This window comes from Zootoca vivipara, chromosome Z (assembly GCF_963506605.1).
Source record: "Zootoca vivipara chromosome Z, rZooViv1.1, whole genome shotgun sequence".
In the NCBI taxonomy this organism is placed as follows: Eukaryota; Metazoa; Chordata; class Lepidosauria; order Squamata; family Lacertidae; genus Zootoca; species Zootoca vivipara.
The window spans coordinates 39,364,310-39,390,543 of NC_083294.1; the positions used below are offsets into that span (position 1 = coordinate 39,364,310).

The 26,234-nt window shown below is 42.7% G+C and overlaps 1 protein-coding gene across 3 annotated transcripts in view; it reads right to left on the reverse strand.

Annotated features, from left to right (window-relative positions):
• The window catches only part of PASD1 (PAS domain containing repressor 1), a 97,572-nt gene that overhangs the window by 17,824 nt on the left and 53,514 nt on the right, over positions 1–26,234 (reverse strand). For 2 of the 3 annotated variants that reach the window (XM_060270394.1, XM_035113275.2), the window contains exons 5-12: positions 22,789–22,878; positions 18,905–19,025; positions 16,808–16,921; positions 14,928–15,046; positions 12,115–12,197; positions 6,302–6,408; positions 3,346–3,493; positions 1,473–1,554 (exon numbers count right to left, since the gene is read on the reverse strand). In XM_060270394.1, the coding sequence (XP_060126377.1) occupies positions 1,473–1,554; positions 3,346–3,493; positions 6,302–6,408; positions 12,115–12,197; positions 14,928–15,046; positions 16,808–16,921; positions 18,905–19,025; positions 22,789–22,878 (864 nt within the window). The remainder of the gene's footprint in view (positions 1–1,472; positions 1,555–3,345; positions 3,494–6,301; positions 6,409–12,114; positions 12,198–14,927; positions 15,047–16,807; positions 16,922–18,904; positions 19,026–22,788; positions 22,879–26,234) is intronic. The other variant, XM_035113278.1, reaches the window with a different exon arrangement.

The window sequence follows — 26,234 nt, forward strand, 5'->3', positions numbered from 1 at the left end:
GTTGACCCTATTAACTGGGCAGGCTATGACGATGCCCGATTGATTTCTTTTCTTTTTTTAAAAAAAGAAAGGCAATGGAAACTGTTGTCATGACCACAGCCCTGCCCACCCTCTGGACAGCATTATGCCTATCCTTTAAAAACACAGCAGCAATCCAGAGAGAAAACAGATCAATAAATCATTCCTTTGCTTCCAATCTTTGTCTGGCTAGAACAGGTGATTCAGCATAAAAGTCCTACAGATGCAGCTTTTGGAAATGCTGCCAACCGGCCTCCAGTCGCCTCATTTCACGTATGGGTAGCATGGGGTTGCACACATTATATGCTCAGAGGCAGAAAACACAAGGTCCCACTTGTGGGTTTCCTCCAGGCATCTGGCTGGCCACTGTGAGAACAGGATGCTATGCTGGATGGGGCATGGATCTGACCCAGAGAGGCTTTTCCTGTGCTCTTAAAACATTCCCGGCACAATCATTCCCACCTTCGACGAATCTTTCTTTTCAACAGTAGGAGTAGGAAAATCAGCAACATTCACATGGGTGAGGGAGGGGAGAAAGTTTCCTTCTGCTGTTTTTTTTAAAAAAATAGTATTAAATAATATAATATAATAATGTAAAAGCTGGTCCAAGCTGGGGGCAGTGCAGGTCCTGACACATTTTTTTTTTTTTTGCAAATGGGGCCAGAAATGTTCCTGGGACCGATGTCATGTGTTAATGTGGGTTATTCTAATCAGCTTCTGTTGACAGAGGTAATTTCATGTAGACGTGAAAAGAAATATCCCTACACAATATCTGGGGGCTGTGGGGGTGTTGCTGGTGGCAGGGTGATGGTGTGATTTGTGTGGAAATTGTTCAGTTTGGTTTCGTGATTCTTCTTGGGGGTGGGGTGGAATCTGGCTTCCTCCATAGACTAGCTTTTACCTGTAACCGCTGCCATGTGTAACACACACACACACACACACTTGCTCACCCAACTTTGGAATCCAGAGTTTTCTCCCCACCTTAGTCCCTCACCCAAATGTCCCCCCCCCAAAAAAAGGTTCAAAATGTAACTTTTTAGGCCATTCCTATCCTGCTTCAATCCCTGGCATCATGCATCAAAATATTTGGGGGGAGAGGGAGGGTGAAGCTTAGAAAAAGACTAATTGCATCCTAACAAAACCTGGAAGAGTTGCTGCCAAGATGGGGAGCCTGGCACCCTCCAGATGTTGCTGGTCTACAACTTTCCTAACCCATACCTGAGCTAGATGGGTGGGGGCTCTGACACTATAAAGCAGCCCTTGCCAATCTCTTGCTCCCCAAATACTGTTGACAACATCTTCCACTTGCCCCAGCCAGCAAAGCCATTTTATGCTGGAACTAATGATGTTGGAACTAATGATGATGGTTCTCATGTCCCCAAAATGCCAGCTTGCCACCAAGAGCAAAAACACATTTCTAACAGCTCTTACTTGATCATCCCAGTGCACAATACCTTCAAAGACGAAGATGCTAGTTCAATGGATGACTCTTCAAGGCCAAGATCTCTTCTTCTTTCAGCTCGAACCTCAGCATAACTATATATATATGTGTGTGTGTGTGATATATATGTGTATATCGCATAGGAAAGAAAAAGAATAGAGAAGTTGGGTTAGGGTTTCCACAAATGGGGCACCATCTCAGAGACAGCCCTCTTGCATGATGCCAACCATATCTTGGAATGCAATGGCACACTCAAGATCTGGTCATAAAGGCTAGGTGGATCCACACAGCAGGAGTGGTTGTCATGAACCTGCGGCACTCCAGGTGCTGCTGGCTACAATTCTCATTATCTCTGACTGCTGGGGATGCAAGGAACTATGATGGGAACTGTAGTCCATAATATCTAAAGGGCACCAGGTTCAGAAATGATGTTCCAGAGTGCACATTCAATTCGTCATATAGGATTCTCACCAAAATTCACCCTCAGTGACTATACATTTCAGCAGAAGATCAGACAAAGAGGTAGACAAAGTTGCCTTTTGCAGAAGCTTGTCTGCCATTAATGATTCCCACCCAGTTTCACCACTGGCACAGTACTTTCCTATGGCAAACAGTGACTTTGGATCAGAGCAATGGGACCATGTGACAGCTGTCTCATAAGAAGTCAGATCAATGGTCCGTCAAGCCCAGCAGTTTGACTGGCAGCGGCTCTCTTAGGTAATCTAAAATATTTAACCGGAGTGACTTACAGGGCTTTAAGAGATCCCCCCTTTTTATATATCCCCCCCGTTCACTGTAAGAACAGTGCTCAAAGTAGCTTAAAACAATCTGCAATTATAAAACATGTCTGAAAAACCAATGCTATAAAAACAAATGTAAGAGCAAAAGGAGATCAGGCAAAATCAGCCCAAAATGTGTGCTGTAACAACAACATCATAGTTTGGTAGCAGAAGGGAAGTGGGAGATGGGTTAGGTGGGTTCCCTGTTAGGTGTTCCTGAACATAGGCTCAAGCACAATTTGAAAACTACAGTTGGAGAGCTGGGCTGCCAATTATTGCACCAATTTGCACATAATGCTAAACCATGGTTTACCATAGCCAGTTTTTGCTGTGGCAAGCTCTAGCCCTACACAGTTTCCCATTCTGGGGAAGTTACGAGGAAGAGATCAGAAGCTTCCACTTCCATTATAGATTGTGTCTAAATCCTAAACTATAGTGAATCTTAACAATGGTTACGGGGCGGGGGGAACCTGCTTTGTAAACTATGATTGAAGCCAGTTTGTTTCCACTTATCACAGCTAAGCCTAACCACAGTCTGCATGGCTTCAGGCATCAGAATAAATTGTGACTAGCCTAAACTGGAAGCAAAAGCTTCTGATCTCCCCCTCATTCATGAGGAGAAGAGTATATGAGCTGCTGCCGCTCATTGTCATAATGTTTATTACATTTATAACTCCTTATGACTCTTCAAGAAGCATAACACTAAATCACATTCTACCTTTGCATGTGAACACAGCCATCATTAATATATAATACAATGACAGACAGGGTGAAATGATTTTATTCTAAAGAACCATTTCCTTTAAAAGTCGCTAATTGTGTTGCTGCCTGATATCAGTTTTTCTCATTTACCCATTAAATTGCTTGGGAATAGGGACCCTCTAGAACAGAGTAAAATTGGCAGCTGATACTGTTTCTAGGCTTCTATCTCGGCTGCCAAAAATAAAAGAGTAATAAAAATACAGTGACATTCTCCCCCACTTCCCAACCCTAATCATTTTATATAACGGAGCGCCTTATCGAGCCAATACACATAGCCAAATATTTGAGCAAGACATAGCTGAAGACGCAGATAAATGGCAGCAGAAATTGTGTGCCGTTTCTTACCTAACAACCGTGTGGGTGCACACGATAAACTCAGGCTTGGAGTTCCACTGATGATAAGTGACGTAGTACTGTGTTTGTAACCATATCCATTGCTGGCCTTTGGTTAAGAACCTGTAGTAGCAGGACTTGCCTTTTCCAAACTGCATCACTGCATATGAAAACAACCACTTAGTTAACATCACCAACATATTAGGCTTTTCGTAATCTTTGCTCTAGAGAAACATTAATGCTCATCTGGGCTTGTGCATAAGGCTGTGCCTAAACCCCATTCATGCCAAAATAACACCCATTATGAGGGCCAAAATTCATAGAGAGAATAAAAGGCCTGTCTAAAAGGGTTTGAATGTGTCAGGTGGGATTCTGACTCTCCAGTACCTTCAAATATCTCCTGGCTCCACTTCTATTCCTGCCCTGCCATATCTGGGGCAGCTTTTGCACTCTGACTTTTAAGCTTGTTTTTCAGCCGGGGTGGGGATGGGGGGTGGGGGGCTGTTGCTGTCAGAAAATCACTGCCTCCTTTTCAAACCATCTAAGTACACTTCTGGCTATTTTCAGAGCTGGAAAATGGTAAGAGGCAGAAATTTGATCTGAAAAGCAAAAGCATAGCTGCTAATTCAAAATGTTCACAGCTTTCACACTTTGAAAATTGTAAACAGGCCTGCCTCCCTCACCTCCCACACCAGCTGAAAGACAGGAGTACAGTTGCTAGACTGCACACTGGCAAGTTGTTCTGTCCTTCCATAAGGGGTTTGTACATTTTATGACCCACCAAGCTCAAATAATTCCAAGGTTTCAAGAAAAATCAAGTCTGGGGTATGCTTGTTTGTTTGTTTGAAAAAATAAGGGTAGTAGGACTTCTCAAGAGCCTGAAAAACAAATAGCTGTTTGGTGCTTCTTCCCTGAGTGCTGCAACATTTTATTATCTCTCTGTTGTACACTCTTTTTCCTCTTTTACTTCGGGGCAGGGTTGGGGATTCCAAGTCCCATCACCTGCGATTATTGGCAACACTGATGGGAGTTGGAGTCCAACACACATGGAGAGCCATAGGTTCCCCTTCCTTGAAGCAATGGGGGTCCAACTCACTCCAGCAGTCCTAATTAACTAGTAATTCTAAAGTTTCAGCAAGAATCTTTGTATTGCAACCAGGCAACTCTACATAGAGTTGTTCAAGAAGAATCCTGTGTTGGCACTGCAGGCATTTGCACTTGAGGAAACAATTCCCCAATACACTGGCAAAGCGAAGAACCCTGACAGAAGCAGCTGAAATCTGCAGCTCCTAAATGCTGCAATTACCCCACACCCTGACCAAAACAAACAAACATATAAAAAAATTTCCTAACAATGGCAAGTAACAAAATGCAAGATGTTCATATACTTCTATATGTCCTCCAGCTTCAACCCCAAAATGAGAGCTTCCCCTTTTTCCTCTTGTATGTTAATATCAGCTTGGCATACACAAAAGTCTGGCATCCTGGGGTTTGGGTGGCATCTAGTTCCACCTGTTAAATTTACATGCACTGGGCTGCTGTTAAAGGCATGGTAGCAGCACTAATTGGGGGGGGGATCAGCCACTCCACCCCAAAGTACTACCGGTAGCAAGCAGCCTAGAACCTCTGCAGTTATAGAGAGACAGCCAGGGTCTGCGAAGGCCTGAGGAGACCTAAAAGAGAAACGAACAACAAAACTTGGCAGGGAGTTAAGTACGCCTCTTAATCTGGTTAACGAGAACATCCAGCACACTCTGTAACAGGTCATGCAATCCAGACACTGCCAGGAGTTAGGGTGAGCTCTGCGGCAGAGATCAGTTTAATTTTTCGCCCTTCAGTCCCTGCAGCAAAAATACATCTATTGGACTGCTGGAGTTTTCATGTGGAAACCAAATACTGCCATGGCTTGGTGGGGCTTTTTTGGTCCATCATTTACAAGAGAAAACATCCTATGTATGAAGAGTGTTTACGGAAGCTTTTAATGTTTAATAGATTATTGAATTTTAATGTTCTGTTCTGTTGGAAGCTGCCCAGAGTGGCTAGGGAAACTCAGCCAGATGGGCGGGGTATAAATTTATTATTATTATTATTATTATTATTATTATTATTATTATTATTAGAACATGTGCCTTGCAAACCACTGAGCAAAGTAAGGTATTAATAAAGGCTATGTCTCTTCAATTTAGTCCTCTGAAACAGCTTCAAAAGCACAGGTGGTAGAGAGATAGCATAGGAAGGCTGAGTCCCAAACTAGATTTGACGATAAAATACATCTTTGCTTTTAGCATGCATGCTTTTAAAAATGTAAATATTAATTTGTTTGTATGTTTTCATTTTCTTTCTTTCTTTTTACATGATTTCTTTCCTGCCTCTCACACCCCTCACCATAAGGTCCCAGGGCAGGTTACAACACAAAAGACAATTTTAAAACAAATAAACGCATTACAATTATAATAGCAGCCCCATCTGGGGGTTTAGGCTGATAATGATATGGATTCCCATCCCTCCTTTGAAACTGCTTTTTTGTGTTTGAGCCAATGAGAAGTTTTCTCCCAATTCCAGAAAAACCCAATGGCGGCAGGGGAGGGATATTTCCTTCCAGTGAAGATAATAACTTCAAATAAGGCATTTTCCTTGGGATCACAGCAAGGTAAATTTCCTTTATGCCTGTTCCAATTCCATTCATTATCAGTACTGCCAGCTAATACAATCTGCATTTTAAAAAACAACAACAGCCAAACAACCCTGCATGCTAAATGCAAATATAGGTTTACTGTCCAGTCTAATTTGGCTCTGGGTTGACATCATTTTACAGTTAGGTTTTCCATCACAAATTGTTTTTGTATGGCTGCAGTGATTTGCACTGGTGTCCTAAGCTTAGGGTGGAGGATGGAGAGAGAGAACAAGAAATGCAATTAAAATACACACATCTGACAGTCCATTGCACGTAGTGAACAGAGGCACTTACAGTGTTCGTGGCACCGAGCAAGAAGTTCCAGGTCATCTGCATGGTAATAGTCGTAACCGGAAGTCCCAAGCACTTCAAAGGGTAAATAACCTATAATAGGTGGGGCCCTGGAACAAGAGGGGAGGAAAACAGTGAGTACAAAGCTTGCCATTTTCAGAGCTCTTTAGTGGGGGTGGAGAGTATTATCATGAAATTATTTTATTTTGTCTTGCAAGAAAGATGTGTAGGTTGCAATCTTATCTGCACATGCTTGGAAACAAGTCCTACTGAATCCAATGGAGCTTACTCCTGGATAGACAGGATAGGATTGCACCATTTCTTAGCTAGCACTAAAAAGAGGCTGCATAAGAGGATGAATGGCAATGTAAATAATAATTGTTGTTAAAAGTAACCCGCCTTAAGCCTTGAGAGAGCCAATCAGAACTCACCCTACTAGGCTAAATGGACCAATGGCCTAAGCCAATGTTAAGTCAGCTTTCTATGTATGTCGTTAAGGCGTTTACTGACTTCTTGGGATTTAAGCAGCAAAGCGGGAGAGAGAAGTGAGTCATTCGTTACCAAATGCCTGGGAGGTTTTATAAGTTGACCAACGCTCAGGGTATCCAGATAAGGAACCAAAGAAATTGTGCACTACGGTTAGTGCTGTGTGTATGTTTCATGATGATTATAGAAGCTGCTTCCTAAGACTCCCAAGACTTTTGTTTAAACAAAGAATCGTATTTCTACCCATTATGAGCACATAGTCTTGAAAGCACATGGCCAAAACCAGGGGGTTTGCTGTGGTCAGAAGTCTGGGGCTTCCGTTTCCTCCCTAGCTCCATGTCCACCCATCCCCCACGAAAAGCAGAGAAGGAACAACTTATGTGAAGTTGTTTTTTTAATTTAAAAAATGGAAGAAATCATGCAAAATAAGGTTAAATCATGATAACAGGTGATCTTTGTTTTGAACCATCTTTTAATTTTTAAGTTTCATTTTAATAAATTAAATTAATTATGAATTTAAATGTCCCTTACAGTCATCATGGCTGGCAGCCATTGATAGAGGTTCCCTCCATCAATTAAGCTAACAATGACCTTTTAACACAGCAGTGGGGGTTCTATGACCCTCCAAATGTTGTTGGACTACAATTCCCAGAAGCCCCAGCTGTTCGTAGAATCTTATAATTGTAGAGTTGGAAGGGACCCTTAGGGTCATGTAGTCCAACCCCCTGCATATGCAGGAATATGCAGTTGGCCCATATGGGGATCGAACCAGCGCTAGTGGAGCTTTAGCTGTGGATTTGTCCCTGCCTGGAGAAGCTTCATCTATGGCCACCTATCAAATCAACCTGCTGTTAAGGGCAAACTAGCCTACCAGGCTGGGTTGTTTCTCCACTTCCCAAACCAACCCCAATCTCAACAAACCATAGCAAACTTGTCTGTGAGCACAGCCACCACCCCTGGGGAAAGCTTATCATTAAGCCAAGTCTCCTATTGTCAGGGAATAATCTACAAACAGCTGTGTGACAAAATGTATACAATGACTCCTGCATAAGTGTTCTGAACAGGCCAATGTATAAGTAAGTCACAAGCAGAACAACATATCCTTCCCTTCCACGTAAGGCATAATCTGGCAATCTACACATTCATGCCTTCAGTCCTGCCTTTCAGCACAAGCCAAAACTTGTTTACTAAAACCTGAGTCCTGCTTTGCACTCCCAGGTAAGTAAAAACATGCACAGGACTGCAAACACTCTTTCAACAAAGAGCTTATGTCGGCTCTCAGAAGGAACAGTTAACAGCAAATTCTGCACAATTTTGAGCAAACAATTCAAGGTAGAGATGTGTGTGTGTGCACTGAGGAAATAGTTAATGCTCTTAGAAATTACGGCATTCACAAGAACAAGCTGGAGGCTTTTTATTGCATAACAGAATAACATCTTCCTTCCTTTTAGTCACTCTCAGTATGCTTTTTGCAAGAGGAAAGGCAAGTGTCACAAAGCAACCTACAAATAGGTTATAAAAACTAGCGAGATTGAATTCAGCTTGGGGGGGGGGTTGCAAAGTGTGCTACGTATTGGGGAAACAGGAATCAACCGAAAGTGCATACTTTCCTCCCCCGTAAAAATGGTACAAGAAATATGAAGGCATGTTATGTGTGTTTCTTAGGTTTATGCCTAATATTTTCAAAGATTTCTCACAGATATGCTCATTGGAGACCCACGATTGGCTGAGTAGGTTGTCTTTGAATAACCGGACTGCCTAACCTGTGGCCCTCCAGATGGCCAATTGTGAGGAATGATGGAATACATGCGTGAATTGACTAAATGGAATATTCAGGTTGACCTCAACCTCTACGAGTATTAGTTGCTAGTCTCCATCCTGATTTTGGGCTTCACAAATCTAGCAGGACTCTTCTTATGCTGGCAATGGAATGCATACCGATAGATGTTTGTGGCACACCAGAGCAACACTGCTGAGCACTTCCATATTTGCCTGAGGGACTATCACCTTAACCATGCAATCCTATGCATAAAGAGGCACTGTGTTCTAGTGGTTTGTGTTGGATTAATACCTGGGAGATGTGGGTTCAAACCCCAACTCAGTCATAAAGCTTTGGATGTGCTCCAAAGGCGGGGTGTGTACATAGCTGTAGTCCTGAAGGCACCAGGTTGCAGAAAGTTGCTCTGATGCAAAGCCAATTATTTCCCATAGAGAAGTTTATCAAGGCTGCAGTCCTAAGAAAACCAGCTTGGAAACAAGCCCCACTAAACTCAGAGAGGCTTCTGAGTATGCATGCATAGGATCATGAATTACAAGTGTCTTTGGTTACACTTCGTTTATGTAATATTATCAGGTTCCCAAATTTTGTAGCATTTCTTCTACCTCACTAAAAATCTTTTTCTTTCTCCCCAAAACCCTAATTCACCAACAGTCAAACTTTTTTTTTTTGGTCCAGCACTTTGGTCCAGCACCATACAAGGGCCATGCTGTTAACAAATTGCCACCATACAAGGGCCATGCTGTTAACAAATTGCCAGAAAATGCTGTGGAGAGATCGTAAAGTGATTTCAGAACTGTCTGTACTGTTGAAAGAGAGCAGGTCCTTCGAGTAATAACAACAAGTATTAACAGTTACCTAGCTGTGATCTGCTAATGAGTTGCCGTATTAGCAGTACAAGCTGAAAAGCATACCCCCTCATTTTTAGGTTATTCATTGCTTGGGATATTTGTAACTTCCTGTGCTGCTTGGAATTTGGACATTCTTCTTAGGATTTCCGAATAGGAAACTGGTGACTCAGCATGGTATGAAATGCAAGAATAAGTAACACAGAAATTGCAGTGTCCCATTGTACTATTGGGGAAATGGAGCATAAGGACAAGTAATGCAAATAAAACAGCAGAAGGAGGATATTGCACATCCATGAACACACATACACAAGTCTGCAAAGACATTGTATTAACCTGCCCAATCCCACACAAAACCCGATCAAATCCAGCTTTATAAGTCAGGCTGTCTGCCTGCATGCAGTTCCTTTGCTTAGTTCCTTCCTTCACATGAGTATCAAAACAAACCAGGAACCACAGTGAACCATAACATCCCATTGCAAATGAACTGGAAACTATGGCTTTAAAACAAGCTTTAAAGAGCCACAGCCCTTTGTCAGTATCTTCTATTCTGGAGAATCAGGTTTGCTATATGTCCGGAATTTCCTGGACATAACCGGAATATGGCAGTTGGAAGCAGCGTTGGAAATCACTGAAATGCCCAGTCTATTATTTTGCTGAATTTCCTTAAAAAGCTCAACAACTTTTGTGTCTGGATTTTCATTTTTTGAAATATGGCAATCCTATAAGAATACACCACTGTAGGATTTTTGTTGCTCACCCTGGCTTGTTTTGTTAAGTTGGCAGCATTATGTCCTAGACACAGCAACGTTAAACAGGCAAGATGACCGCCGCAACCCCAGAGTCGTCTGCGACTGGACCTAACGGTCAGGGGTACCTTTACCTTTACCTTTTTACTTCTGTGATACAACAGGCAGGTAGCTACAGTTGTACCTTGGTTTTCGAACAGTTTAGTTATCAAACGTTTTGGCTCCCGAACGCCGCAACCCAGTTTGCGAACTATTTTTGGAAGCTGAATGTCTGACGGGGCTTCCACAGCTTCCAATCAGAAGCCGTGCTTAGGTTTCCAAACATTTTGGAAGTTGAACGGACTTCTGGAACGGATTCTGTTCGACTTCCAAGGTGCGGCTGTGCTTTGAAATATACATGACTTTTTTCTGTGGATTCGGAAAGCTAGGATAGACAGCATGAATAATATGCAAGCCAATGCATCCAATTGGGAGAGTATATGAGCACTGTGTACAATCCATATCTTGTCTTTGGAATGCCCTTTCCATGTAATTTATTTAAGGCTGCCTGTGTCTGGTTTTTTACTTTATTGCAAATTAATTGCTTGTATTGTCTTGGCAGATATGACCTTTTACTAGAAAAACATACTTAGAGGTCTATAAATCAACTAGATCTTTTTAATAAGAATATTTAAAAAATCTGGCCCAGTTTCATACCACATCAATTTCATTAGCTAAGGATCTGAATAGAAGTATAGTAAATCAACCTCTCCACTCTCCTCCTCCCACATGTTAAGAGGAAGATTTTAGCAGATTTTTCTCATTTTCCCTCAGCTTGTTTTGCCCAGAGATGGGATGCAGTTAGTAACAAACCCTGGACAGCTTCAACAGAAGCTAACTTCAAAACATGGTTTCTTCAGCTTGTTGTAAGCGGAAGCTAAAACCTATGTTCTACTTCTGCCTGCGTGGGAGGCAGAACTATGCACTCTCAAGACTCTCATTTTCTCTTTTCCTGCTCCGGCATGTCTAATTAAAGTATGGTTTAGTGGGTATGAAGTGCAAGTGCAGCAGCGAGTGATAACTATGCTTGCTTTCCCACATATTGTAGAATTATGGTTGTGCAATTCATCTGCCACAGCTGCAACAAAATATGGTCTACAGTAGGTGCTGTAGCTCTCCAATGGTCTGGTTTCACCCCAAAGGCACATTCATTCGCCAAACAACAACAGGTTGTGCATATAAACCACAAGAAATGTCTTGAAATGCTTTGCCAGAGTACACAAGCGTTTAAAAATGTGTAGAGGAGCAAGGAGGCATATTTTTCCTGCATGCACAGGGCTTCTCTCAGGCCTTTGTGCATTAGGCACAAATCCTGAAAAGTCAGAGTTCTCAAGTGCTCAAGAAGCCCCCCCCCCGGACCTTTCTGCCGAACTTGGTCATTGTTTCCTTTACAGAAATGGGAGCAATTATTTACCGAGCGTGCAATTTACCTATGGAACTCATGGCCACAAGATGCTGCAAAGGCCATGCACACATTTGCACAGCGTTTTTTAAATGCTAAGATAAGCATATGAAGCATAACTCTGTGTTTGCTAGGCTGTGAGCAACAGTAGTCACAAATGCAACCTCCATACTCTGCGACAAAATAAAGTAGATTTTTTAAAAATACATTCCTTGGGTTACAGAAACCCTTCTATTATAAAAAGGGAATCTTTGGAACCAACTCTTAACATCTGAGTACTATAACTTGGGGATCAATAGCAAATGTTGTGAAAGGAGAGAGTGCTGAACTAATAAACCTTTGACCCAATGTGTCAATTTTAATGCTCTCAAATTTACTTAATCTGACTATTAATCCAAATCTTGGTAAGGAATTAAGATGAGTTTATCTTCTCCAACTCCCCCCCTTCCATCTTGAAGTGGTTTCTCCCCTCCCCTTAAAAATGCATTCCTTTAAAACAAACATCTCCATCTCACCTGTGGTCTAAAAACAAAAATTTCCATTCCAGGCTGTGCCTTGATGTGAATTCTTCACAAGGTTCTTCCACATTGCAAAGTTCCTGCAGAAACAGATGGTAGGACAAGGTTTTTTCCTTCCTCTTTCCTCCCCCCCCCTTTTATAAATGCAGCTCTTGGAAAACAAACATGTCTTTCTGACAAACACATGGGCCATATGGTGAATGAGGCTGCTGGGTTTGCAGGCCTTTGAAAAAACGTGATGAAAATTGCTCCCAACTACATTCCTCTATGTTCCTTGCTTATTTAATTTTTTTACAGATGCAGACCAAAAGGCTGCATTAACTTAGCCAAGGTTGTGAAAGGAGTCAGTGTCAGAGAGAGCATTACAACCTATTGGCCCAAAGCTGCTGAACAATGAAGATGAGAGACCTCAAGTGAACTTAATAATGGAGAAGGTTTGCAGGCTCACTTGGCAAAGGACATGGTAACCTGATGCTCCTGCACCAGCATTGAAAATCCCACATATAGATTCACTGTGTAGCCATGTGTTGGCCCTTACCTACAGCCTTGCAAATAAGCCTACAAACTCCACTGGCCTGCCAAAACCCTTTACTAGCCAGATGAGCAAGGGATGGAGAACTATGTCTGTTCTGCGACAGTCTGCTGTATTCCTTTGCTGGCCATTTAGGAGGGATGGAGTGCTCTCTCTCTCTCTCTCTCTCCCCTACCTGCATGGAATTCCTTCTCACCTCTTGCTACCAGGCTTGAACCTAAATACCAGGCTGCTGCATATAGCTAAGGAAGCGAATAGCATGGCCTATGAGTGAACTCTAGCTGACAGAAGACTATGCTATAAGGCAGGGGTCCCCAAACTAAGGCCCGGGGGCTGGATGCGGCCCAATCGCCTTCTAAATCTGGCCCGCGGAAGGTCCGGGAATCAGCATATTTTTACATGAGTAGAATGTGTCCTTTTATTTAAAATGCATCTCTGGGTTATTTGTGGGGCCTGCCTGGTGTTTTCACATGAGTAGAATGTGCCCTTTTATTTAAAATGCATCTCTGGGTTATTTGTGGGGCATAGGAATTCGTTCATATTTTTTTCAAAATATAGTCCGGCCCCCAACAAGGTCTGAGGGACAGTGGACCGGCCCCCTGCTGAAAAAGTTTGCTGACCCCTGCTATAAGGGCATGTCTGATACTCCTGGGAAAAAGGGCCTCTGTTACATAGCAGGCCTTGCAATGAGCAATTATATATATTTTTATAACTGAGCTCCAGTTTCTAGTGTGGGGATTGAATCCATGATGCATGAAAATTCAGTCAAGTTCCCATGATTTTACAGTCAAAACCAACTTTCAGCAGATAAGGTGATTAAATTGGTATCTGGACTATTCCACCTCAGGCTACAGGTGCGGCTCATATGAAGTGGGGTTCAATAATTCCCCCCCCCAAGAAAACAAGCAGATGAGGCAGATGGCTAGGATAGAGCTCTTTTCTGTTACATGTATGTTTTCTATGTATAGGGGATTTTGCTTGTGTGCCTGTTTATACAGTATAGATGAGCATTCATTCATGCAAGTCCAGAAGTGCTAATGGTTTTGCTCATCTGCTGCTTGTGAGAATTGGCTTCAAGTGTTAACTAGACTATGCATTCATAAAAAGTCGTATGTGAGAGTCTTTCTGGGATGGTACCACTTCTGGAGTACTGCCCCATACTAAAACAAAAGCAAAACCTTCCTGCTCATGTGGAAAGGCAGGTTATTTGGGGAAGTTGGGTTTTCCCCAGTTGTTATATGAAAAATGCATGTGCATCCTGAAGCGGCAGAGTTCCACGGCTTCTCAGATGACTTTTCAGATGTTTCAGTAGTTTTTTTTTATGTACACTGGGTTAGGAGCCTTGGTAATTAAGCAGTATACAAATAGCTTAAATAAAATTAACGAACAGATGCTGATCTTGTGAAACTCATTAGAAGCTCTCTTCTTCTGCTCTTCTCACCCACTGAGCCTGCCCCTTTAAGACAGTGGTGGGGGTCCTCAGGCTCCACCAGGCCAATGTGGCCCTCTGGGGCTCCCTGCCAGGCCCTCAGAAGCCTCCCCTGGCTACACTGCTCACTTCCACTGCTTCACACCTTGAGTGACTTTGCCTGGCTGGAATAGTGCCTACTGCTTTGCCTGGAGGGCAGAGAGGAGTGTGCAATTGTGTGAAGAAACCAGCCTAAAAATGCAAAGGTATAATTCACATTTGTTGCCCCATCCACTTTCCCCCTCGGCCTCCACTGGCAAAATGGCCCAGGAAGGAAATGCAGCCCCCACCCCAGCCCCAGGGTTGAAAACAGTTCCCTACCCTGGTTTATGACAACACTGCACTAATCAGAGAGACTGCCATAGCTGCCAAGTACCCCGTTTTCCCCAGGAAACCCCCATTTTTACTTACCTTTTCCCGGTGGTCCCCCGTATCACTTCGCCTCCCATTTTTCTCCGTTATTTTCTCCTGCTGGCGGCCATTTTTTTCTGATTTGCCCTTCTATGGGCACAAAAAATGGCCGCCGGCGGCTTCAAAAGTCACATCTATGCATGGCCGGAAGTGCGTAGACGCGACTTCCGGTGTCGGCCATTTTTGGTGCCCATAGATGGGCAGGGCGACACTGGAAGTTGCGTCAACGCACTTCCGGTCATGCGTAGAAGCTACTTTTGAAGCCGGTGGCGGCCATTTTTGGTGCCCATAGAAGGGCAAAGCGACACCGGAAGTTACGTCGACCCAACTTCCGGTGTCACACGGCTGCCGGTCCCTGATTCTGCAGTCCGGGACTTGGAAGGTAAGGAGACTGCATACCTTCAAGAACTGTGGAGTGACGAGACGAACTGCTGCTACTAGGCAGATCTGCTCTTCGTTGGCTGATCGGAATGCTCGCGCAATGGCAGACTCAAAGCCATTGTAAGAAGATGTAGGCACTGAAAGCAAAAACACGAAACAAGCATTCAGAAACTGAGTTTTCATTACAGGTAGGTAGCCGTGTTGGTCTGGTGTAGTCGACACAAAATTAAAAAAATTCCTTCCAGTAGCACCTTAGAGACCAACTAAGTTTGTCATTGGTATGAGCTTTCGTGTGCATGCACACTTCTTCAGATACACTGAAGCAGAAGTCACCAGGTCCCCTCTCACTATATGTGGGGATCTGGAAGGACTTTTTTAAAATTGAGTTTTCATCATTGTTTGTGAAGAGGATGAGACAAAACCATGCAGGATAAGGCTAGCCATGATTGCTATGTTCCACCTCCACTGTCTGACAGTGGGTGCTAGGAATCAGAGCTGAGGAGAGTGCTGTTGGGCTTCCCATAGACTGCAGTGGGACAGATGGGGAAGGCAGAAGACAGGGAAAACTTTGACCCTATAGCTTTGCTTGCCTTGTGAGACATCTTTGGGAGAAGAAAAGGCTCAGGAGTAAACCCTACACAAATCCAGAGTGGAGTCCCCAAGATGGCACCTTGTATGCCTCCTTCCAGCAACTCCTGCAGCCCAGCTGGTGCCAAACACCTTGCTCTGCTTTCCATCAGCGAGGTTGAGAGGGGGGGTCTTGTCGTCTGGGCAGCCCAGGACCTCCATGCACAGGCTTTCGCCCCAGAGAGGTCTATTTCAATTCTGCTAATGCAGTCATTTGACTTCACCCTGGGAGGCACACTCCATTGTCTCTCAAGACAGAAGGGTGCCAAACAGATAGACATCTGGTTGGTCCCTGTGAGAACAGAACGCTCAACTATTTGCACCTCTGATGTTGATTGCACCTTTGATGTGCATACTGGGGCTCTTGTTACGTTCTTAAGTAAAGACAGCATTTCCAAAACTTTCCTGTCTACTTTTGATTGTCATCCACCTCAATATTCACCCAGTGCCAATAAAACCAAGCCAGCTAAACTTTCTACTTTATGAACATCCAGCATAACAAGACTTCTTTTATTTGAGAGATTATTTCAGAAATGTTGGCGTAGCATTGTTATACTGGGAAAAAAATGTGAAACGGAGCTGCAAAAAGGTCATGAAGACCTTGGGCAGGGAAAAGAAAACAACTCTATTCAGTACTAAAATAGGGACATCCCCCCCCACCCCAACTGGTTTCTTTGATTATGTCCCTGATGCAATCATTAGTAGCGAATTTACTTTGAATTGTCCACACACCATTCTGCTGTTTTGCAATGCTTTTCCAAAATTACTCCATTGAAATTATTGCCGTCTGGAAGGGAACTCTTGCCTTACACAGTGACAAGTTAGGGGCAATAAACTAGAACATCAGTGATACTGAATGTTAAAAGATTTCAGCAGGAAACTATGAAGCATAAACTGATTGCAAATGAAGCAGGATGTCCACTGGGAAACCTCCAAAGGTGCAAACAGTATTGATACCATCATCATGAGCACAAATCATCATGAATGCTCAATAATAATAACAACATTTGGAAGACCTAAAACAATCTGGTGGAAAACAGAAGGAAAGTGGGGAAAGATTTTGTGAAGTCCATAACTGGATGTCCACTGTGATGCCATGCCCCGGCTTTATTCCACAATGCAAAAAATGATGACCCCCCCACATGCACTCAAAATAAAATCCCGATTAACATACTGTCAGCACCAGAAACTTTAGAGGTTCAATAGGTTTAAGGCAGCTCTATGAGCATATGAACAGGGGGGAGAGGGACAGCGATAATACAATGGCTTACCATTAGTAAAATATTTAAATTCCACTACAAATTTCACATATTCATATGTAATGGGTTCATTTGGATCTAAATTTCCTCGGGCTAAATGACAACAAAATTCTATCTGTTTTTCAGCTGAAAGAGAGAGAGAGAGAGAGAGTGAGAAAATGTTTTTAAAATTTCAATAGTAACCTCATCCCTTCAGAAAACTCTGGATATCCAACCCCAAAATAAAATATTTTAGAAGAAATGTAATGGCATGGGCACAAAATGACAGCACTCCCATAGCAAGGAAAAAGCCACTTCTTTGCAACAAATTTTAATTGTGTAAACTGCTCTTGAACCAATTTTAGGAAAGAGCAGTGTAGAAACATTTTAAGTAAAAAAAAATACAATAAATATCCTATTAGCATTAATAACAACAACAGTAATTAATGTAGCTTGGCAAGATGCCCTCCAGTCATTACAACCAGTTTGTTCTATTCAGATGCTTTGCACTATGGAAAAAACTTCAACCGTGCTTTTGCCTTCTGGTTTAGAGCCCATCCTTAACTCTGACTTCTGACAATCAGATGCAATGCTTAATAACAAAAACAAACCATGGTTAAGTAACACTTCTCCACAAGTTTAAAAGATTCTTCCTTTGATTGCCATAGGACTAAAAGTTATGTTGAGAACAAAGCTTATTGGTCTGCACTTGCTAACACCTTTGTCCAAAGCACATTCACATTAATAACAGCATGCTGCAGGAATTAAATAAGACTTCTAGATTAACCCTGCACCTGAATCATTCAATCATGCAACCTTCTTCAAGGCTGAAATAGGGCAGAGGGCACAAGATATAAGAAGCCCTGTGTGCCTCTTAAGTCCCAGTGAAGGCTTATTTTACCAGCTTAATCAGTACTTACATGACAATTAAGCTGTCTGTAGAATCACTGGACAGAGATTCGGTTCTTTCAGCAAGGATAGGAAAACCTAATAGAGGTTCTTACATTGCCCTGCCAGAATTAAAGCCATTGCATAGTGTTCTGTCCTTCTTACATGGCTAGGGTAACACAAGAAGTGATGGCCACAAACTTAGATGGCTTTAAAAGAGGATTAGACAAATTCATGGCAGATGAACACTTATGAACTTGCAGATACAGTCATACCTCAGTTTAACTATGCTTCAGTTTGAGTACTTTCAGTTTAAGTACTCCGCGGACCCGAGAGTGTTTACTTCCGGGTTCCACCGCGCGCGCATGCGCAGAAGCGATCTGCGCTCTTCGTGCATGCACAGAAGCGCTCTATTGGCGCTTCTCACACACGTGCTATCGCTGCTCGGATTAAGTACTTTTCGGGGTGCGCATGGCACCCTGGAACCAATTAAGTACTTTACCCAAGGTACCACTGTAAACGTTAATTTTTTTTCATCTACAATAGTGTCTTATTTATTTTATAGTACAGTACATTGATTATTCCCTTCATTTTAATGATCGATGGTCTCATTAGACAGTAAAATTCATGTTAAATTGCTGTTTTAGGGGGTGCTTTTCATCATCTGGAACGGATTAATCCACTTTCCATTACTTTCAATGGGAAAGTTCACTTCAATTTAAGTACGCTTCAGTTTAAGTACGGACTTCCGGAACCAATTAAGTACTTGACCTGAGGTACCACTGTATGATCTGTCCATTTTATTTTATTTCAATTTCCCGTTTTTCCAATTTTAAATTCAGTTCTTCACATTTCCACATCAATCTGTGATATTTTTAAAAAAGAGGAATGGTCATCGTGAAAATTCAACAGGATTTTAGTATACATTTATCCTAACATACATACATTTGTGGGAAATTTTGCCCAATGTATGCATTTTTGCAAAGCAAATTTCCCTAAAAGAATGGATTTTTGTATGTTATTTTAGTTCATATGTGTATTTGTATGCAAATTTTACACCATTATCTCTGTATTCTTTTCTTGCACTGCAAGAACTACAGTGCAAAATTCAGGGACCTGTGAATTTCAGAGGCTGGCTGTTAAAGTGGTATCACAGTGCTTAACATTTATTGTGTGGATGTGCCCTTGCTGTGCAGGTCTTCTCTTTCCTATCAAACAGACAATAAACAAAATGCTACTTACCATTCAGGAAATCTGTCGCCACAGCGTTTGTCATGAGCATGTGTGGAGAAAGCAGCTTGTACACATCACTCTGTTCACGCTCAGGCAGAAAGTTTAATATATTTTGGTCCACCAAATCTGACTGATACAAAAGAACACTTTGTCAAGTTCGATGGCAGAGTGTTTAAATGATCGCAACACATGAAAGTGTTGGTTCACACTTAAAAACAGCACTGAATAGTCACTCAACACTTGAAGACCCTCAGCCAAATATGAGAACTGCTTCTGTGGTAAGGAATTCGGATTTGTGTTGACATCAAGTGACATAAATGATTTGCTGGTGTTGTTAGATCTCTGGTGTGTGTTCACATATGCAAGCCATCAAATGATGCTGCATGGAGATGATGGGCACACACACACACACACACACACACACACACACACGAGCTGGTTCAAAGGCAGACATGTACACACAAGTCTTTTGAAAAAGGTTTAGAAGACAGGGGATGGTTATTAATTACTACAATAACAGTTTTTGCATGCTATAACCTCTGTGCCAATAAGTCTTGTTTGCGTACATAGTGAGTACGTAGGGAAAGGGCTTTAAGCCTAATAGTGTCCCAACAACCACATTGCATTCTTTTTTCCTATCATCCTCAACAACTTACTTGGGGTACTACTATTGCCAATTTGCATATGGAAAACTGAGGCTGAATGCTCATGAACAGCACCTGAGGTGGTAAACCATTGTCAAGGTGATGTTATTTGATGTCATCTTGCACGCCTCCTTCCAGCAACCCCTGCAGCCAAGCTGGTACCAAATATATTGTTCTGATTTCCTTTGAAGCACATCAAGGCAGACTAGGGCCTCCATGAGCACTGCGCAGGCTTTTGCCCTGTGGAGGTCACTTCAGTGCTGCTAACACAGCAAAAACAGCATCAGAGGCAGCAGTTATAAGTTAACTGGTCTCTGCAGCCACAGGGGGTGCTGTGATTCTCCAGCAGTTTGACTTTGCCTCCAGAGGTACACTCCATTTTTTCTAGAGACAGACCGATGCCAACAAAGTGCATAATGGAATAATGTCTCTACCATTGGGCGGGGGGACATTCCCACATTTTCGAAAACAGTATGTTAGGGGAAAGGCTACGCAATACATCCCAATTTCTATCTTTCACTCTTAGGAGAATTGTTTGTATGGAGCAGCATTCACTCACTTGAGACACAGTCAGTACAGTCCATGCAAGGCTTATGACCTGTTGATTATAACCTTGGGGAAGAGTAACCTGCCCAAGAATATCTAGCAAGAGGCTGGATAAAAAGGAAGCAGAACTATTCAACTGGCTCTTGAGAGACCAGGTGCCTTTGGCTCTCACTCAACTATCCACGATAGTTGCACCATTCCATCAGGCTGCAAAGCAGAAGGGGAGAAATAAAGCAGAGGAAATGCTATCCACTCTGCTGAGAGACCAAGTTTCTTTGGCTGTTCCTCAGTTGTCACCTAGCAGCAGCTATTCCATCAAGCTGCCAGACCAGTTTCCATCCTAAATGGCTGGTGATATAGCTGCAACTTTAAGCAGTGCATCCACATCCCTTTTTTCCTTTGGTGTTGTGAATTTTAGACTGTTAAGCCAGAGAAGAGGGGTCTGTCTTGTTTTTACGGATCTATAATCCTCTCTTGGAGCCTTTTTTTGACTTAAGAGTGAAGTGAGAACGCTTTAAAGGAGGGGGGGGGAACCCTAGAAAAATTTGTGTCACTCAGCCAAGAACCAGATCTATTTCAAGCCAATGTTCTGTCAACTGAACCACGGTAGAAAAAGCTTCAGCACAGGGTAGAACAGAACAGAACACAAGAAGCGTGGAAGTTGGTAGGCCAGAGATGAAAAGGGCAAGTTAGAATGTGCCGACTGCATTTTGACTCTGCATTCACCCTGTGTCTCTCTGCCGATAGTGAGGGAAAGCTGTTCTAAGGCAAACAGAACAAGGAGGCAAAGAAGAACCCAATTGAATATCACCAGCAAAAAATAAGGGGGGGGTGGGCCTTTGGCTGCACAATGTTAATGATGATGATGTTAATGTGATGGCCTTAAAAAGCACCCATAGAAAACAGACAGTTGTGCCCAAAGCCGCAAAAGATAGCCAAGCCATCTGCACTCCTTATGGAAAAGAGAATAGTCTCTACAGCACAGTTAATTAGAGAAATGTCTCCCATACACTCAGGGAAAGAGAAAAACAAACATAACGCCTACTTAAGAGAGGTGGCATCAAGCACATGATCACTCTCTCCAAGGAGTATCTTGCATTACTATCATATCTGATGGGCATTTTAGACGCTAACTTCTGGTATCTGGACTACCTTTTGGCAGGTTCAAACAATTAACGGAGACTGTAGCTAGATTTCTCTTTCTGGCAGCAATAAACAAAACAAAAGGAAGCCTCTCCTGGTTAAACCTACCCTGTCTAGCTGCTGTTCCCATATATTACAATTTTTAATCTGGTTATTTTTCTTCAACTCCCTCTTAACTTCCATATTTTAAAGTATCATGTATTTCTTATTATAGGCATAGTTTACATGCTCCAGATATTTTATATCATTTATGTTTTACAACCCATTTTATGAGCTTGTGGGTACCAGACTCCCCTGAATTCCTGCATCCAGTGGGAGTCAGGTTTTGGTGAAGGAAAATGTTAAAAAAATAAAGGAAAGGCTTATTAAGAAAAGGCTTATTAAGAAAACTATGGAGAGGGGCTCTGTGCCTAATGGCAAGTGGGTGAGGACCCTCTTCTGGCTCTGAGTTAGAAGACAAAGCCAGAGTTGGCTGGGATGTGACCTGGAGGGAAAAGGTTGCAGTTTGGAAAAGGCGGCAAGCTGGAGAGAGGGCCAGAGCCAAGGCTGATTTCTGCTGGCTATGGGAGAAATGACACCATCTTGGGGCGTCAATGCTATGAACTCTTCTACCATAGGGTCAGGTTGTATATATGTGTAAAGTAAAGGTAAAGGGACCCCTGACCATTAGGTCCAGTCGTGACCGACTCTGGGGTTGCGCGCTCATCTCGCATTATTGGCCGAGGGAGCCGGCGTATAGCTTCCGGTCATGTGGCCAGCATGACAAAGCCGCTTCTGGCAAACCAGAGCAGCACATGGAAACGCCGTTTACCTTCCCGCTGTAGCGGTTCCTATTTATCTACTTGCACTTTAATGTGCTTTCGAACTGCTAGGTTGGCAGGAGCTGGGACCGAGCAACGGGAGCTCACCCCGTCACAGGGATTCGAACCGCTGACCTTCTGATCAGCAAGCCCTAGGCTCAGTGGTTTAACCACAGCGCCACCTGGGTCCAGCATATATGTGTAAATAAACGTCCTAAAAGATACCAATTTTGCCTAATGTACCAATGTGAGGGAATGTACCTGAAAATGCACAGAAACTGTCATGTGGACTTTTAAGAAAAAACAATGCACATTCCTCATGAGGAATTCAGGCAAAGTGTACTTAAGAATGGGGAAATGAGAGACCAAGAGAGACCAAAATTAATCAATTTGTCAATCCCTAGATCACACTATGGCCATTCTACGTGCAGAATCTCAGAACATCACTGTACGTATTGGGATGAGGATGAGAGTTTTCTACAGACTTAAAGACAATATGCGATAAGAACCCATTATTATCCCCTGCAATTTCTGACCAAACAAGTTTTTGTGTGCAAGTTTTTGTCATGCCTCTAGACAACCATGGGTTAGAAAAGACAGCAACATCCAAATATATCTACTTAGGGGCAAGAACAGTTGTATTAAACTTAATCCAAGTCTCTGAAAAATTACTTTGCATGCATGGTTGTCGCATTTCATCCATACTGACATTTGTAAGGAAAATAGTAAGATTTTCAGACATTATGTTGTGAGAACTTACCGGTAAATGCCCAAGAAGAGAAGAGACACTATCAGATACATAAATAATAATCCCATCAGTGGTAAGTGCAATGAGAAAACCATCTAATGCCTATATGGAAAAAGAAGGAATAATTTAGATAAAAAACCCTGCTTCCATCCTGTGTGTGAGAGAAATAATATTATTGAGTGACATTCAACATTAGTTTTATTCAAAGCAGACTAATTGGAATCAATGAACATAAGTAATTTAAATCCATTTATTTAAATAGGTCTGCTCTGAATATGATTTATTTGGGTATGGATTTTTTAAATAATAATATAATAATCAAAATATATAAATTAGAAACAAATGCAATTGTCATTTTTATTTTGCAATTCTCTTCCCAAGTTATCTACTGCTGCCATAAACATTTTATTTATATATTGCTTTATTCATGGATCCACCCCCCCCCCCGACAGGGTCTTCTAAGTACTTCGAGATCTTTTTCAAAAGCTAATTTTGATTTATTGTGGGATTGTAGGGATTTCAGTCATTTCTACATATACATACTGTCAGTGGTCTTCTGGTTTCTGCCTTGTTTCCATTAAAAATAACAGTTATACTGTCTTATTTGTCCTTTATCTAACTGTAGTTTTTGTGTCCCCTTTTATGCTAGTTCAATAAACTATAATTTAGAAAACCATTTATATATGCTTATAGATAAATGTCACTAACAGTCAGTAATATATAACTAATATGATCTTTAAATCTGGGTTTATCATGCTGTTCTTAGTATCTATCTATCTATCTATCTATCTATCTATCATCTATCTATAAATGTAGAAGATCCATGTTTGTTAAAGCACACTTTTCTCCTAAACCGCTTGCCCGATCGTGCTCAAATTTGGCCACGTCACACGCGGCTGCGGGAGTTTCCATGCACTTACATTGGACACACCTAGGGCAGGTAAAAACCTGGATTTCTGTAAAATAAAATTGTGCCTTCCAGTGGACATCAAACAAACATACAAAATAAATACTCCCACAATCCCACCCACTCCCCATCGACCCCCACCGCCCTGGGACCCAGCCCACCCCGGAGACCACGCCCACCCCGAGAGCAGGCCATTCCCCATCCCTCGCCACCCCAGGAGACCAGCACCATCCAGGGAGCCAGGCCACTCCACAGGCCATGCCGCCGCCTGAGACCTAGACCTCCCAGGGAGGCAGACCTCTCTGTAGCCCTTGCCGCCACAACAACCACGCCGAATCCTCCTCAAAGCGAGGGGCAGCCTGGATGAATCTGACCCACAGCACCGCCGTAACCACCCCGGGAGCCAGGCCAGACCCCAACACAGACCCCACCGTTTTCAAAACGGAGGACGGGATACCCGCCTCCTCCCCTACCACCAAACAGACCGGGCCACCCCGACAACCCCACCACCCCATCAAAGGTAGACCAGACCCCGCCAGGAGTCACAGGGATGAACCGGGGGGGTGCAGGTAGGGGGTGGAGGGAGTCACAGGGATGAATCAAGGGGTGGGGTGGAGGGGGTACAGGAAGGGGGGTCGAGACACTCACAGGGATGTGCTGGGGAATGGGGGCGGGGCCACAGTAATGCGTGGCATGGAACAGCTAGTATATAATAAAGCTAAAGATGCAATTAAAACAACACTTTGATCTGTGATCCCCGCCCCTCATTACATGAAAAGCATTGTTCCAGAAAGGTAAAACTGTGGGGCAACTCCACAATATGTGACAATATGTACCTTTTACAAAGAGGCCCTGCTAGCAATTAAATGGTTCTGTTCCTTTAACATGAGGTATTTTAAATGTCATTCAAAACCACCTGTGTACTGATTTCAAAAAGTTTCATGAGTACATTTATTTAAAAGTAAGTCTTCAATGGAAGACTAGCAAGTACGTATAATACTGCACCTATGCAGCTTGATCCTATGTACATTTACTCAGAGGTAAGTCCTCGTGATAATTGCTGCAATCTTATTTACACATTCTTGGGAGTAAAGGCTATTGTGTGCATAGGTAAAGGGACCCCTGACAGTTAAGTCCAGTCATGAACAACTCTGGGTTCCGGCACTCATCTCGCTTTACTGGCCGAGGGAGCCGGTGTTTGTCTGCTCCGCAGACAGTTTTTCCATGTCATGTGGCCAGCATGGCTAAGCCACCTCGGAAGCCGCTTTGGAACACCGACACCAGAGCAGCGCACAAAAACGCCATTTACCTTCCCGCCCGAGCGGTACCTATTAATCTACTTGCACTTTTGGCGTGCTTTCGAACTGCTAGATTGGCAGGAGCAGGAACTGAGCAACGGGATCTCACCCCGTCGCGGGGATTCAAACTGCTGACCTTTTGATTGGCAAGCACAAAGGCTCAGTGGTTTGGACCACAGCACCACCCGCGTCCCTCACTGTGTGCATAGGGATATGCAAACAACTGCACAGTTTGAGTACACATTATTTCAAGCACACTTACAATCCTAAACAGATCTATTCAGACATAATTCCCAATGAAATCTATGGGGCTAAGTTGACTGCAATCTAATTAAATATATATATATATATGGTTGAAAATGAAAATAAACAATTTTTTAATGACACCAAATTCTGAGCTTTTAAGTAATTTTTTTAAAATTCCAGGTAATGTTAGGATAAATTTAACATTGAGTGAACTTCTGTAATACGAAGTAATACATTATTGTTAGGTTTCCCTAACACACCGTTCCACAATAATTACCCAATATGATGCACACCTATACACTGCGTGGCATCATGTGTCCCCCACACCTTAGGGAAATGAGTATAATTAGATTTTTGGAGAAACATACATTGTGTACATAACATTACAGTCCATGCTAGCATTCCCCAATGGCTGCCCTCCAGATTTTTTGGACTATAACTCCCTTTATAGTCCCATCCGGCATGGTCAATGGGCAGAGGTGATGGGAGTTGTAGTTCAGCAACATCTAGAGAGCACCGGGTTGAGGGAGACTGATTATGCTATGCCATTTTTGAACAATCATTAGGGAGGGCAGTACAAACTCCAAACTCAGAATGCTTCGGCATATTTCGAAGCAAGTCCCATTGAGCTCAGTGGTTAATCTCAGGTAAGTGTTGCCATTAAGGAGCATTCTTCAGTGCCACTTGTCATTTTAGAATCAAAGCCATGAAGGCAGATAGAGAGTTCAGGTGGGATAGTAACTGCCCTTCAGCAGTTTATTCCTGAACTACTTCAGAGGCTATTTGGTGAGAACTTTAGTGAACTCAATAACCTTTGCTCTGTTTTACCTTCATCCATGTATCTGTTTTCCCCAGAACATCACTGTATTTTAAAAATTAAAAAACACTAGGTTTTCACAAGCCACATGGAAAAGTCCCAGCCATATTATTTGAAACAGCAACACAGAAAGACCTGGGAGTCCACAGCAGCAAAAGTTTTCTGTTTCCTGTATTCTGACTTAATTCAT